Consider the following 13,295-nt stretch of genomic DNA (forward strand, 5'->3'; position numbering starts at 1 on the left):
ATTTGCAGTTTCAATTTGCGCAACTTAAAGGCTAATGGAAATGCAGCTATTGTTGGGGAAAGTTAGTTTTAAAAGTAATGCATTACAATATTGCGTTACTCCCTAAAAAAGTAAATAAATTACGTTACTTAGTTACTTTTTATGGAAAGTACACTCTTAAAAATAAAGGTGCTTCACAATGCCATAGAAGAACGTTTTTGTCGAAATGGTTCCATAAAGAACCTTTAACATCTGAAGAACCTTTCTGTTTCACAACAGGTTCTTTGTGGCAAATAAGGTTCCTCAGATTCTAAAAAGGTAAGCAAGAAATGGTTCTTCAAAGAACCATTGACTGAATGGTTCTTTGCGGAACCAAAAATGATTCTTCTATGGCATCGCTTGAAGAACCTTTTGTAAGGCATTCCATTACTTCTGCGTTACTTTTGAAATCTGGGCTGCGATTGCTTGTTTGTTTTTAATAAAAAAAAATGTTTGATTTTTTAGCAAATGTAAACTTTCACACCAAAAAGTGAAATGAAAAGGCTGAAGGAAAAGTAAATTCACGTCTGTACAGTAGGAAAAGGAAGTTCACCACTCTTCAGCAATGAGAAAAATAAAGCACAAATGTAAGTTAATCTAACGTAAATTTTGCTTATTAGTATGGTTGAATTGGATGAAAATAGGATTAAAAAAATTAACTCAGATATTTTATTGTAAATGAAAAAGTAATGTGTTACTTTACTAGTTACTTGAAAACTTGAAAGTAATCAGATTACGTAACTCGCGTTACTTGCAATGCGTTACCCCCAAAACTGGTGCCAGTATTGAAAAGTTTGGAAGTGTGGAAAAATTGGGAAGTTTGTTTTTTTAAAAAGTTACAAATGCTGCATATATTTGATCAAAAATGCTCAGCATCATTACTCCAGTCTTCAGCGTCACATGATCCTTCAGAAATCATCATTATATGCTAATTTGCTGCTTAACATAGTTTTCATATCAAAATGTGTCACTTTTGATCAAATTTAATCTTATTGAACTTAAACTTTTGAAAAGTAGTGTGTTTTCCCCACAGAATGTATTGTCTGTACTCATTGTTCCAAAACATGCATTTGTTCATTGCAAATCAATCATTTAAAGGCACTATCACACTTGCTATTTTTGATATAACAATTTTATTACAAAATTTAGACCTTTTTTCATCTTTCAGTGCTGCCATGCTTTTAGCATATAACAATACAGTATAAAATCTCAACCCAAAATGAGCTAATAAAAGCAGTTTTTCATTGATGCTGTTGCAGCATTTCGATGTTCATGCTGTTTTCTGTACACGTAACATTCCTTGAAAAATACGAACACCTGCCGAACACGCCACAATTAAAACAACTTTGAATTATCAGCCTATTCTCGCAAACCGTTTGAATTGTTACGAGGTGTAATCAACACAACGTTTCAGTAGTTACACAAGGAAATAAAGAGATAAATAGAAGTACACTGCAAATAATGACAAATGTGTCGAGATCTGATCTTTTCAACAGCCCAAGGCACCCAGGCTTGAAATATGTTGGCAATTATCAAGTTATTTTTTTACAAACCCACACACACATACACAGACACACCAACAAAAAAAAAAAAGAACAAACAAAAATTCTTGAAGCATGAGGTGATTAAAAAAAGAGAAACGAACACACTCATCTTTGCTTGTTTTACATTCTACATCTGGAGTTCACAGTGAGTATCCCAGGCAGTGGGTAGATCTATCTAATAATCCTGATGGGGAACAGTAACCTAAGTGGTTCAGAAATCTACTGCAAGACTACATGGCTTCCTGTTCGAATGATCCAGGCTGTAAAGATGGAAGTGTTAAGTAGCTTTCCGGTAAGGCGTTGCTTGCCCGACAGACAACCAGAGAAGAGCAGAACCACGGTGCCTTCAAACTAAGACCAACATCAGCATTTGCCTTCAAGATCCAGCAACAAATGACAAAAAGGTGATCGCTTTTAAGTGTTACGAGACAAGAAATATTGAAATATCTAGAAAATTCCAGTTGTTTTTGATGACTATGTTCGTTCTTGACTGGAAATGTTCTTTAAGGGATGAATGATTTGGTAACAGACACCTGGAAACTCATATCTCTCATTGGCTGGGAGATTTCTGTGCTCTTTTAGTTCAGTTGGCGACAGGCCTCAAATGTCCATTTCGAAGCCCCTCCGTAGACCTCAATGCTGGTTTCCAACCAAGAGAAGACGTTCCCCACTTGTGCTTTGCTGCTGCATGTGGCCAGGTTGTAAATCTCTCCCACGGACAGCTTTCGGTCCCAGATGTTGAAATTGGCCATGTCGCCGACAAATGCTTGAGTAGCGTCAAACCCTCCACCGAGAGTATCCTGCAGGTGGATAACATTTATTTGAGATGATGATAAAATAAACGCCGAATGCCTTCAAAGACATATGATTGGTCCCTGTTAACCTTTGAAGCTAATCTGCCCATAAATGATTCATATGTGCGTTTCATCCCTACAGGTGTCTTTGAAGGTCTCTGCATTTCAAATGGGCCAAAATCTTGTCTACCGGTTGTTTTATAGAGTGTTTTAGAATGGACTGTTTTCAGTGCTATCTTCTATAATAACTGACTCTATTCCTGAACCTTTAGTTTCTCTCTAAAACTGCTATGGTTCTGCGTTTTTTTTTTCTTGGGTAAAATCAATAGGAATCCACATTATCAGGAATTTCACACAGATCCAGTGTTCACCAACAGAAAGCTGTTTGGTTGGAGAATGGCTTCTGTTTAAACTGTGCTTCATTTATCGTTAAATTATTGACAACAGACATTGAAACGTTTTTGCCTGCATGTGAAACTTCCACAAGGCCAATAATGTTATAGAGATTGCACCCCACATGCAAGCAATTGATTTCTATGGAGTTTTAGTACTAAATACTAAAAAGCTGCAATATTTATCATCTAAAATAATATTGCAATTGTTTTAACTATGACTATATGCAAACAACAAACAAAAACACGTCTTAAGAGTCCAAAAGCATTCACTGCGTGATGAAACCTAACAGTATTAAGTTACAATGCTCCTATTATTCAAGTTACGAAAGCAAAAACATCCCTTTTATGGATTTTAGGGGTTTTTATAGTTATAAACTTGGTAGTACCTAATTATATTTAATCTGGATTGCATAATCAGATTCCAAAAATTAAGTACTTGTAATTAGATTATATTACATTTTGAAAATGCTCATAAGCAAATTACAGTTACTTTTATATGGATTACATTATTACATATTATTCACACAACGGCAGTAAATTATTTATAATTTGTGGCTGTCTGCCCTTTAGCTTTGACTATTTTCACAATATGGAATGGTCATATAAATGTCATATAAATAACTTTGCGATCCATGTTTTTCAAATTTGAGGGAAAAACACGATGTATGAAACAAATGTGATGCGATCTAGGAAAACCCAACACATGGTGAAATTTGACCTTTTTTTAGGTTTTGATACCATATGAAAGCTGGGTTCAAGCTCTTTCCAAAACTGTTTTTATTTCGTCCATACTGCCCTCCAAAGGCAAAGCGCAGTAACTACACATTTGGTCAAAATTGAATTAAGGCTTAAAATAGACTTTGTGACTATTTTGTCTTCAGAGAAACGAGAGTGTCAACATGTTTAACTAGCTGGTGTAAAAACTTTAAGACATTTTTCTCAGTTTCAGTGTTGGTGTAGTTACTGCACTTTGCCTTTGGAGGGCAGCATAGCTCTCTATAATATATTGCTATTTTTCTGCCTGCAACAATTGACATTCAACCTATTTTTCGAATTTTCTGAAAACGTCCATCACAAACAATTATGAAATGTTTTATTGATTATGAATGGCAAGTTTTAAGCAAGTTAGGTGACAAGTAATCTAAAAAGTAGTCAGAATACATTAGTTAAAATGAGTAACCTATATGTTACTAACTACAATATCCATCATGTACTCTGTAATCAGTAACAGACTACAATTTGTAAGTAATCTACCCAGCATTGTTTATAAAATACAATGTAAACTAGATGCAAGCAAGAGTGCTTTTTCCTGAATATCAGTGTATAAAAATCACAAATGTGATTTTGGTTTGATCAAACAGTTCAACAAACTAGAAGTTATTAAGTGATATGAAGAGTTTGGTTCCAAAAATAAATAAATAAAAATAAAAATAAATCCATTTTGAATCCATTAATTTGAGTAAAAATGTATTTTCTTTACCAGGAAAGTAAAGAACTTTCACATAGCATCTTATAATAACATTAAAAAGTCAACCTTCTAATCAATAATCAAAAAAATCTGATCAAAAATCAGCCTTCCCATTATGAGGTGATATTTGACTCCTTAAAGTGAATTACTTTTGTAAAGGCATTTTTCTAACTTTATTAAAAATATGTCATCTTTCACATTTTAATATATATATATATATATATATATATATATATATATATATATATATATATATATATATATATATATATATATGATAAGCTTTTTAACATTTCTAGTTAAAACAACAGAATAAGAACAAGTAGAATAAGAAGAAGTTACCAATCAAATGAAATTATTATTAACTAAATTAATTTGCACTACAGAGGTGGCACAGAAGAACACAAAAGTGGCTTGTTGGTTTCATGTTAAGAGTAATGTTTTAAATATAACATTTTGAATATAGACATATTAAATTATTCAAATAACTGAAAATATAATTTAAAAATTAAACCAAAACTACCAGTAGGTGGCGTCAAGTCACTGATTTAATTACTGAATCATTCATTCAGTTGATTCGTTCAAATGGCTGACTCATTCAGGAATAAAGCAAGTGAATGTCTTTATGAATGGGAAACTGAATCATTGACTCACTAGATTAGTTTAAACATGCACATTCATTCATAAACGAAACACCTTTGTGTTTGAATGTAGATGCGCAGTGGCTCAGTTGTGACTTTGTTTCAAATTATTTTTCACAACAAAATAGGGCAAAAACAGGCAATAGTGTTATAGTCAGACAATGTAAATCACTTAATATTAACTTCTTGATTATTTAACTGTTGTATTAAATCAATATCTCATTTACAAACTCCCTTAAAAATCATTAAAAGCTGTCACTCATCTTAGTTCATCGCAATCTCACAAACGGATGGCTTTGATGGCTTACTTTTGTTCCCCACCACAGAAACCACCATAGGTTCATCAATGCTGTCAAAATTATATATTTTTTTGTTTGTTTGTTAATCACAAAGTAGATGAAGAAAACTGATGTATTCATCTTATGCCAGGTGTGTTCAAAGTGCCGCTTTTACTGTTTGCAATGCAATGGTGCGCTGTGATTGGCTGTGCAGATGTATCGCATTTTGCAGAGTAGAGATACTGGCGTTTGTCGCGGTTTAGAAAAATAGGGAGAAAACATGACAGAATAACACGGCAGATATCGCATTTTGTGTGACTTTTCAATATCGACCAGATACAATACTGATTTTGGCAGGAACTCAATTTTTTGTCAATCTTTTATCACAATTTGGAACCGAACTCTTCATATAATACTCTGTTTTTTTGTTTCTACAATGAAAATCGTTCCAAACAAAGCTGGAGCAGGACGTTTGCACTCTCAGAGCTGTACTGCAGTGTTTAATTCTTGAATCAATTTTTTTTTGAACGAATCATTTGAGTCAATGAGTCTATGATCCAGTTGTTAAGACAGTCGCTTGCTTCATTTCTAAATGAATCAGCTGTTTGGAATGAATCATTTGAATGAATGATTGAGTGAATCACTTATTTAGACATGGACTTGCTGCCACCTGCTGGCAGTTTTAGTGTCATATTTAAACCAGCCAAGGTACCACCACAATGATGGTTAATTATCGATATCGAAAAACCCCAAAAAATATCGAGATACCATTTTTTTTTTGGCAATATCACACACCCCAAGCTGCAATGCATTATAGCATAACTGAAAAGATACTTTAAAAATGAAACTAAAATTGCCAGTAGGTGGCATCAAGTCACTGATTTAATTACTGAATCATATCATTCATTTGATTCGTTCGAATGGGAGATTAATTTAGGAATAAAACAAGTGACTGTCTTCATGAATGGGAAATTAAATAATTGACTCACTAGATTAATTTAAAATGCACGTTCATTCATAAACGAAACACCGCTGTGTTTGAATGGAGATGTGCAGTGACTCAATCATGACTCAGTTGTTAAGACAGTCGGTTGCTTCTTTTCTAAATGAATCATTTAAATGAATGATTCAGTGAATCACTTATTAAGACAGGACTTGCTGCCACCTACTGGCTGTTTTAGTGTCACATTTAAACCGGCCAAATTACCACCAGAATGATTTTTAATTATCAATATCGAAAAATCCCCCAAAATATTGAGATACCATTTTTTGGCAATATCACACACCCCTGCCATACATGCAATGTTGCCTTTCAGTATAGTCAAAACTAGGCATTTAAGCTTCTTTTGGAACAGCATATGCTTGATAGAAAGCCTACAATGCCTTAGCTATGTGGGCAGCTCACAATGTTTTGGAACAGAGTCATTGTGTATTCTTCATTCTTCATTAAATCATCATTGTGTAACACCTTGAACTACCACACAATACTTTGCCATATTGATGAGTGAATTAAGGTTAAACAAAGGATGCATACCTGCTCTTGTCCCAGAATCAATACCCCTTGTGGTTTGATTGGATGGTATGGGGCCAGGCTGTCCCCATTTCCTCTCATTACACCATCCTGGTACGCTTCCCACACTCCATCTCGAGTGGTCCATGTGATACAAATGTGATGCCATTTCCCATCATTGATCAAGAAAGGCAGCTTAGCAACCTACATCAAAAGAGGGAAAAAACAGAAGAAACCTATAGATCTGTCTCAAAGGAATGCAAAGGAATTTAAATGTGAAGAAATTAACATTTTTTCTACTTATAGTTCAGCTCAGTGCTTATACAACCTGTATGTACCTTGTCATTGATGAGCATTTCCATTGGGTTGTTTCCCCATTCAATAAGAACCAGTTCGTTGGCCTGTCCCGGGACTGCATATGAGAAAGGCGTTCCCACTCCTGGGGAAGCGTTGGACTTGAGCCACATGCAAACGGTGAAGGCGTACATCTCTGGCAGACTCTTTTTGACTTTAGCATACATGTAGTTGGTCCTCAGAGGGAACGTCAGCTGAAATTTATCCAGTGGTCTGTTTTCCTTTTGGCCTGTTATTAAAAAAATAAATACGAAAATATTTAAATAATCAGTTGTCTGATTGTAGTCCACTGTATAGCACTAAAAAAGCAAGATGGCATACTACAGTATACAAAATCTCTATACATAATTCTTAGTAACGTTTTATTGCTGTCCGTAAATGTATCTATACATCACAATGAAGGAAAGATGCGAGGCATCGTGTGTTTAGAGTATAGGGAATAAAAAACATTTATTGGTTTATTTAGTTCTTTTTTGCCTGGGGAAAGACAAGCACTCTAGTGCTGTCATCCCACATGGGAGCCTCCCTCCTCTCATTTATTTCTACCCTTGCGTTTGATGCTCACAACAAGTTACAAGGCGTAAAAGCTGCAATCAATGAGCATCATTACTGAGGTAGAGGAAAAGTTCAAACAAAGATTCATTTCTGTCATATAATTTACTAACCCTCAAGTTGTTCCAAACCTACACAATTTTCTCTCTTCCGTGTAGGAATTTTGCATGTTATAGTTAGTTTAAGTTGTTATTCCCTAAAATTCTTACCATTTGCTGTACCTCTCAAATCTAATTTGGACGTGTGTGCATTTAAATGTAGCGTATCAAGAAATACAAAATAATTTATAATGAATATGTTATTTACTTGTTCAATTAATTGCATAAAAATATTGATTGAAAAACTTCAAATCCTGTCCAGTGTCCTCATCTAAACAAATTCTTCTGAACATACTAACATAAAAAAGACTCTTATTATTAACCCATTAGTTACTGTTACTAGCGTTACTGTTTTGGGCACTATTTTTAATTTTTTAAACCTAAATGTAAGATAGAAAAACATATATTTTGACAAAATTGTTATTTAATCAAACTTAATTATCCCTTTCTCCCTGCTTGACCTGGACCTTGATTTTGAATTTAAAACATTTACCGATATGCATAAAGATAAAATGCAATTTACCGTACGTACTATGGCAAAGCCTTTCTAAATAGCATTAACTAGCACTAGCAATTTGACACATGATGACAGTGCAGCTCAGCTGCATGGAACTATATGTTCATTAACTTCTTAGAGGCACTTAATATAAAGTGCTCTCATGCTTTTGACAAATTGGGTTGTGCACTTTTCCGTCTCAGATTCTGACCTTGTCTCATTTCAAATGCATTATGTTGCATTTTAATTCTGTATTTTCTAGATTTAACCATTTGTATTGATCGAATAATCGGTAAAAGCACATTGATTTTAGTGAGCTACGGTTGAAGCAAACACCTTATTTTGATATTGAGCGGGAGTACAGTGCATTTTGGAGCTTGTCGATGTAAATCGTCATACGCATTGGTTTGGATGAAAAAGCTCAGCTCAAACATTCTGCAAAGTATCTCTGTTCTTCACACAAGGATGAAATGATGCTGAGTAAATGCTGAAAATCCACATCTCATTTATGCCTTATAGACTGTAAAGGGCTGTGGGACATTATGCATTTTAATGACTGAGGAAAAAACGTGATTCACATAACTGAAAATTCACAAAACTCATGAGCTTGCAAAAACTCTCTGGTTCCCATCTGTAAATCATGCTATAAAGCTGGTTGGGTGGAATTGGATATGCAAAGCAATGCAGCTCTGTGGACCCCCTCCTCTCCTGCGACACAGCAGCGACACTACGACGGCAATTTGTTATCCACGCTGGCACCTCCAAGAATATTTTTCCACGCAGAAAAACAGGTCACGGGAAAGCGGCCGATACATCTACACCACATGTATATATAATAGGTGAAGCAGAAAAAAGAATAGTTACCTTTCTCTAGATCGGTTATTCTCTGGTGCAGTGAGGTGAGAGTGGATTCAACGCGCCCGCGCTGCTCGCTCTCGTTGCGCAGCCCGGGCTTTCCTTCTTCCAAACCGTTCACACGGGACAGGACTTGCTTTTCCAGGTCGTCGATTTTGCTCTGAAGCAGGTCCTTCAAGCTGTTTGCCTGGACGGAGTTATTATTCCGGCTAAACTGCTACGAAAGAAAAACGTTTGATTTAAGTTTACTTTATAAACGTTAGGAACCTTTAAGAATTTAAGTTACACATTAGGGCAATGTAGTTTTTACTGTTAACAGTAATGTATTACATTGTTATTTTTGTTTGTTTGTTGTTGTTACATGTTATTACATGCATAAAAATTATAGACAAAAATACAAAAAAATAGTTAACAAATACGTCAAAACGACAAATCTGCCAAATCAAAGGTGTGGAAGATTTGCAAAAGGTATTTTATTACTTATTTATTTTATTTTGTTTCACGGCTTTCTGTCAACAGTCTAGGTAATGCGTATTTTAAAAGAGGATTATGCGCCATCATTTATCACCGCTTTATTTAAAATACGGTGAACGAATGTTTTCTAAATACAAATTAAAGTTTTAAGAATCACAACACCGTTCTATCTCAATGCGTTCTCAAATAAATCCACCGTGTTCGACCTCTCCAGCAGAACAAACATACCTCCAGGTTTTCCAGCCTCTGTTTGAGTGACTGTAAAGTCCGTGAGAGTTGAGCCAGTGTGTCCGTCGGACCTCTTGACACATCTCCCATTGTGTTTTTAGTGCCCGTTTCCTTCCGTCGTCCGCCGACCCTCGCGTCTCCAGGCTCGGACGCGCTCTGACTTTCGCACCTCGTCAGCTTGGAAGTCAGTTCCCTGATGGTTTCCTTCTGATTCATGATTGTTTCCTTTTGTTGCAGCACCGTCTCTCTCAGCTGCATGACCGTGCTTTTGAGATCCTCCCCGGGAACGCTGTTCTGCAGTGTGGCGGCGCAAATGTCCATATCCTTGGGCACGGACGTGCAAATGAACTGGGTCTGTCCAAAGTCCTGGCTCATCCCGTCCGCCAAAAGACAAGAAAGTATCAAAAGTTTCCAGTGCATCCCTCTCGCTCCAGCCTCCATGGCGTTTTGTTTCCGAAGTGTCTTCTTCTGGACAAGTGATTTCAGCCGCGCTCTTTCTCTCTGTCTGACAGCTTGTGCTGGTTGTAATCTGGTTGTGGTGCGCGCAGGCTTTATATAGCACGCGCGTCTGCGGCGGTGAGCTGCATCACGCGCCTGATCATGATCTCCCGCCCCTGGATATTAAAACAAAAAAAAAAACATCTAGTAAGTCAATAAAACTAGTTTTGACCCCAGCGGACGGATTTTCAGTTTTCTAAAGCGCAATTAATTCCACACAATCATTGGGAGATTTTCGACTTTGCTGAAAACATGTTATTTAAAAGTAGAGTTATTTTATAATTTAGAGAAAAGGGGGTTTAATACACTCATAGGCACTAAATAGGCCTATATTTTATGTTAAAATATTGTTATGTTTATTATAAGTACAAAGTATGAATACAATTTATAATTTATAGGAATAGGGGCATTTCCGGAAGTTCGTATTTGAACAAGCAACATATTCAATAAAACGTGTTACCAGAGCACATTATTTTCTTAAACCACTCAGTGTTCTCTTAGGAAAAGTAAAATCTGAAAACAACCAAAGACTGAATAACTGCTCATCAGTTATTTTTCCACAGAATGCTTATTTATTATTTATAAGTGTTGCATTAGCTGGAAAACAGCCTCTTGCAGTATTAATAGATTAAGCATTTGTGTAAAAGAAACCATATATATATATGTAATAAAATCAATTTACTCTTTCGATTTTTGAGTATAAAAGAGGATCTAGAAATCTTTTATCACAGACATACTAAAAAAATATATATGAAAAGTATATCTGGTTAACACAGTCTAACACTTAAGCTTCCACAGTATCGAATTAACAGGCTGTATAATGTTTCCTTATTGATTTAGATACATTATGCTGCCATTTCCTGCCTGCTTGGTCTACTTCACTAAATGGGTGTCTGAAAAGACTCATGAAGACAACAGCTTAATTAGTGATGAAGCGTAATTGCAGTATCAGAATGATTATTGATCCTCTACCGCAGCACGCGGGCAGTGCATCACTGACGGTAACATCAGTTCCAGCAGTTTGTCATTGAGTAGTTGGAGGATGTGCTGCTGCAGATGGGTGTAAAATCTATTTGCAGCAGCTATAGACTACTTTGACAATGGCCATGCTTGTGTGACATTGCACATCTCTCATGACATCGCACTGGTGGTGTTTTCAGTGTTCAGTGTGAACTTCAAAATGTGTTATTCAGAATTAATATACTCATATAGCGCACAGTATTAACTACACTAAGACATACACTTACATTTTAGCAGGAAAAGTGCACGCATTTATGCATTTTTGCAACATTTGACCCTGGAAACCAGTCATAAGGGTCATTTTTTAAATTAAGATTTATACAATATTTGGCTGAGATACAGTTATTTTAAAATCTGGACTCTGAGGGTGCAAAAAAATCTAAATATTGAGAAAATTGCCTTAAAATTGTCCAAATGAAGTTTTTAGCAATACATATTACTAATAAAATATATTTACATTAGGAAATGTACAAAATATCTTCATGGAACATGATCTTTACTTAATATCCTAATGATTTTTGGCATACAAGTAAAATCGATCATTTTGACCCATACAATGTACAGTGGTGTGAAAAAGTGTTGGCCACCTTACTGATTTTTAATTTTTTTGCATGTTTGTCAGACTTTAATGTTTCAGATCATCAAACAAATTTAAATATTAATCAAAGATAACACAAGTAAACACAACATGCAGTTTTTGAATGAAGTTTTGCATTATGAAGGGAAAACAAAATCCAAACCCACAAACTTAATAACTTCAAGCGTTTGCGATAACTTGCAATGAGTCTGTTACAGCGCTGTGCAGGAATTTAGGCCCACTCATCTTAGCAGAATTGTCATAATTCAGCGACATTGGATGGCCTTTTTAAGGTCATGCCACAGCATCTCAATAGGATTCAGGTCAGGACTTTGACTAGGCCACTCCAAAGTCTTCATTTTGTTTTTCTTCAGCCATTCAGAGGTGGATTTGCTGGTATGTTTTGGATCATTGTCCTGCTGCAGAACCCAAGTTCGCTTCAGCTTGAGGTCACGAATAGATTGCCGGACATTGTCCTTCAGGATTTTTTGGTAGACAGCAGAATTCATGGTTCCATTTATCACAGCAAGTCTTCCAGGTCCAGATGCAGCAAAACAGCCCCAGTCCATCACACTACCACCACCATAGTTTACTGTTGGTATGATGTTCTTTTTCTGAAATGCTGTGTTACTTTTATGCCAGATGTAATGGTACACACACCTTCCAAAATGTTCAACTTTTGTCTCGTCAGTCCACAGAGTATTTTCCCAAAAGTCTTGGGGATCATCAAGATGTGTTCTGGCAAAACTGAGACGAGCCTTTATGTTCTTTTTGGTTTTCGTCTTGGAACTCTGCTATGAAGGCCATTTTTGCCCAGTCTCTTTCTTATGGTGGAGTCATGAACACTGACCTTAACTGAGGCAAGAGAGGCCTGGAGTTCTTTAGATGTTGTTGTGGGGTCTTTTGTGACCTCCTGGATGAGTTGTCGCTGCGCTCTTGGGGTAATTTTGGTCGACCGGCCACTCCTGGGAAGGTTCACCAGTGTTCCATATTTTCGCCATTTGTGGATAATGGCTCTCACTGTGGTTCGCTGGAGTCCCGAAGCTTTAGAAATGGCTTTATAACCTTTTCCAGACTGATAGATCTCAATTACTTTCCTTCTCATTTTTTCCTGAATTTCTTTGGATCTCTTTAGATTTTTTATGATATTCCCTTCATAAAAAAACCTTCATTTAAAAACTGCATGTTGTGTTTACTTGTGTTATCTTTGATTAATATTTAAATTTAACATGAAAAAAAAAAGTGTGACAAACATGCAAAAAAATAAAAAATCATTAAGGGGGCCAACACTTTTTCACACAACTGTATTTTTGGCTATTCAGGGTCACACATATAACTGTTCACCACATTTTTAGCTTACATATGTAGGTAACTTATAGTTAACCAAGAGATTTTAGTGTGCTATTTTACAGTCGTTGTCTATTAAAGTTGGCATGAAACATACTGTGACGTATTTCTAAGTGAAACGGCTATCAAAGGACAAAATTCATTGCTG

The 13,295-nt window shown here is 35.8% G+C and overlaps 1 protein-coding gene across 2 annotated transcripts; it reads right to left on the minus strand.

Annotated features, from left to right (window-relative positions):
- Nucleotides 1–1,140: 1,140 nt before the first annotated feature.
- On the minus strand, nt 1,141–10,216 carry nptx1l (neuronal pentraxin 1 like). Of its 2 annotated transcripts, none has more exons than XM_073834418.1 (5): nt 9,706–10,216; nt 9,013–9,217; nt 6,987–7,231; nt 6,673–6,852; nt 1,141–2,362 (listed from the first exon to the last, which is right to left on the minus strand). In XM_073834418.1, the coding sequence occupies exons 1-5, from the start codon at nt 10,144–10,146 to the stop codon at nt 2,141–2,143; spliced, it is 1,293 nt and encodes a 430-aa protein (XP_073690519.1). In that variant the 5' UTR covers nt 10,147–10,216; the 3' UTR covers nt 1,141–2,140. The 2 variants fall into 2 exon arrangements, with proteins under 2 accessions (XP_073690519.1, XP_073690513.1); XM_073834412.1 differs by having other exon boundaries at nt 9,013–9,220.
- Nucleotides 10,217–13,295: the final 3,079 nt, after the last annotated feature.

This window comes from Garra rufa, chromosome 1 (assembly GCF_049309525.1).
Source record: "Garra rufa chromosome 1, GarRuf1.0, whole genome shotgun sequence".
NCBI classification, from domain to species: Eukaryota; Metazoa; Chordata; class Actinopteri; order Cypriniformes; family Cyprinidae; genus Garra; species Garra rufa.

Excerpts from the sequence above, each read along its gene's own strand:
- nptx1l (XM_073834412.1), bottom strand. The coding sequence starts at position 10,146 with ATGGAGGCTGGAGCGAGAGGGATGCACTGGAAACTTTTGATACTTTCT. Across the intron at positions 6,853-6,986 it reads AAATGCTCATCAATGACAAG|GTTGCTAAGCTGCCTTTCTT; the intron begins GTACATACAGGT and ends CTTTTGATGTAG. Across the intron at positions 2,363-6,672 it reads TGATTCTGGGACAAGAGCAG|GATACTCTCGGTGGAGGGTT; the intron begins GTATGCATCCTT and ends ATCCACCTGCAG.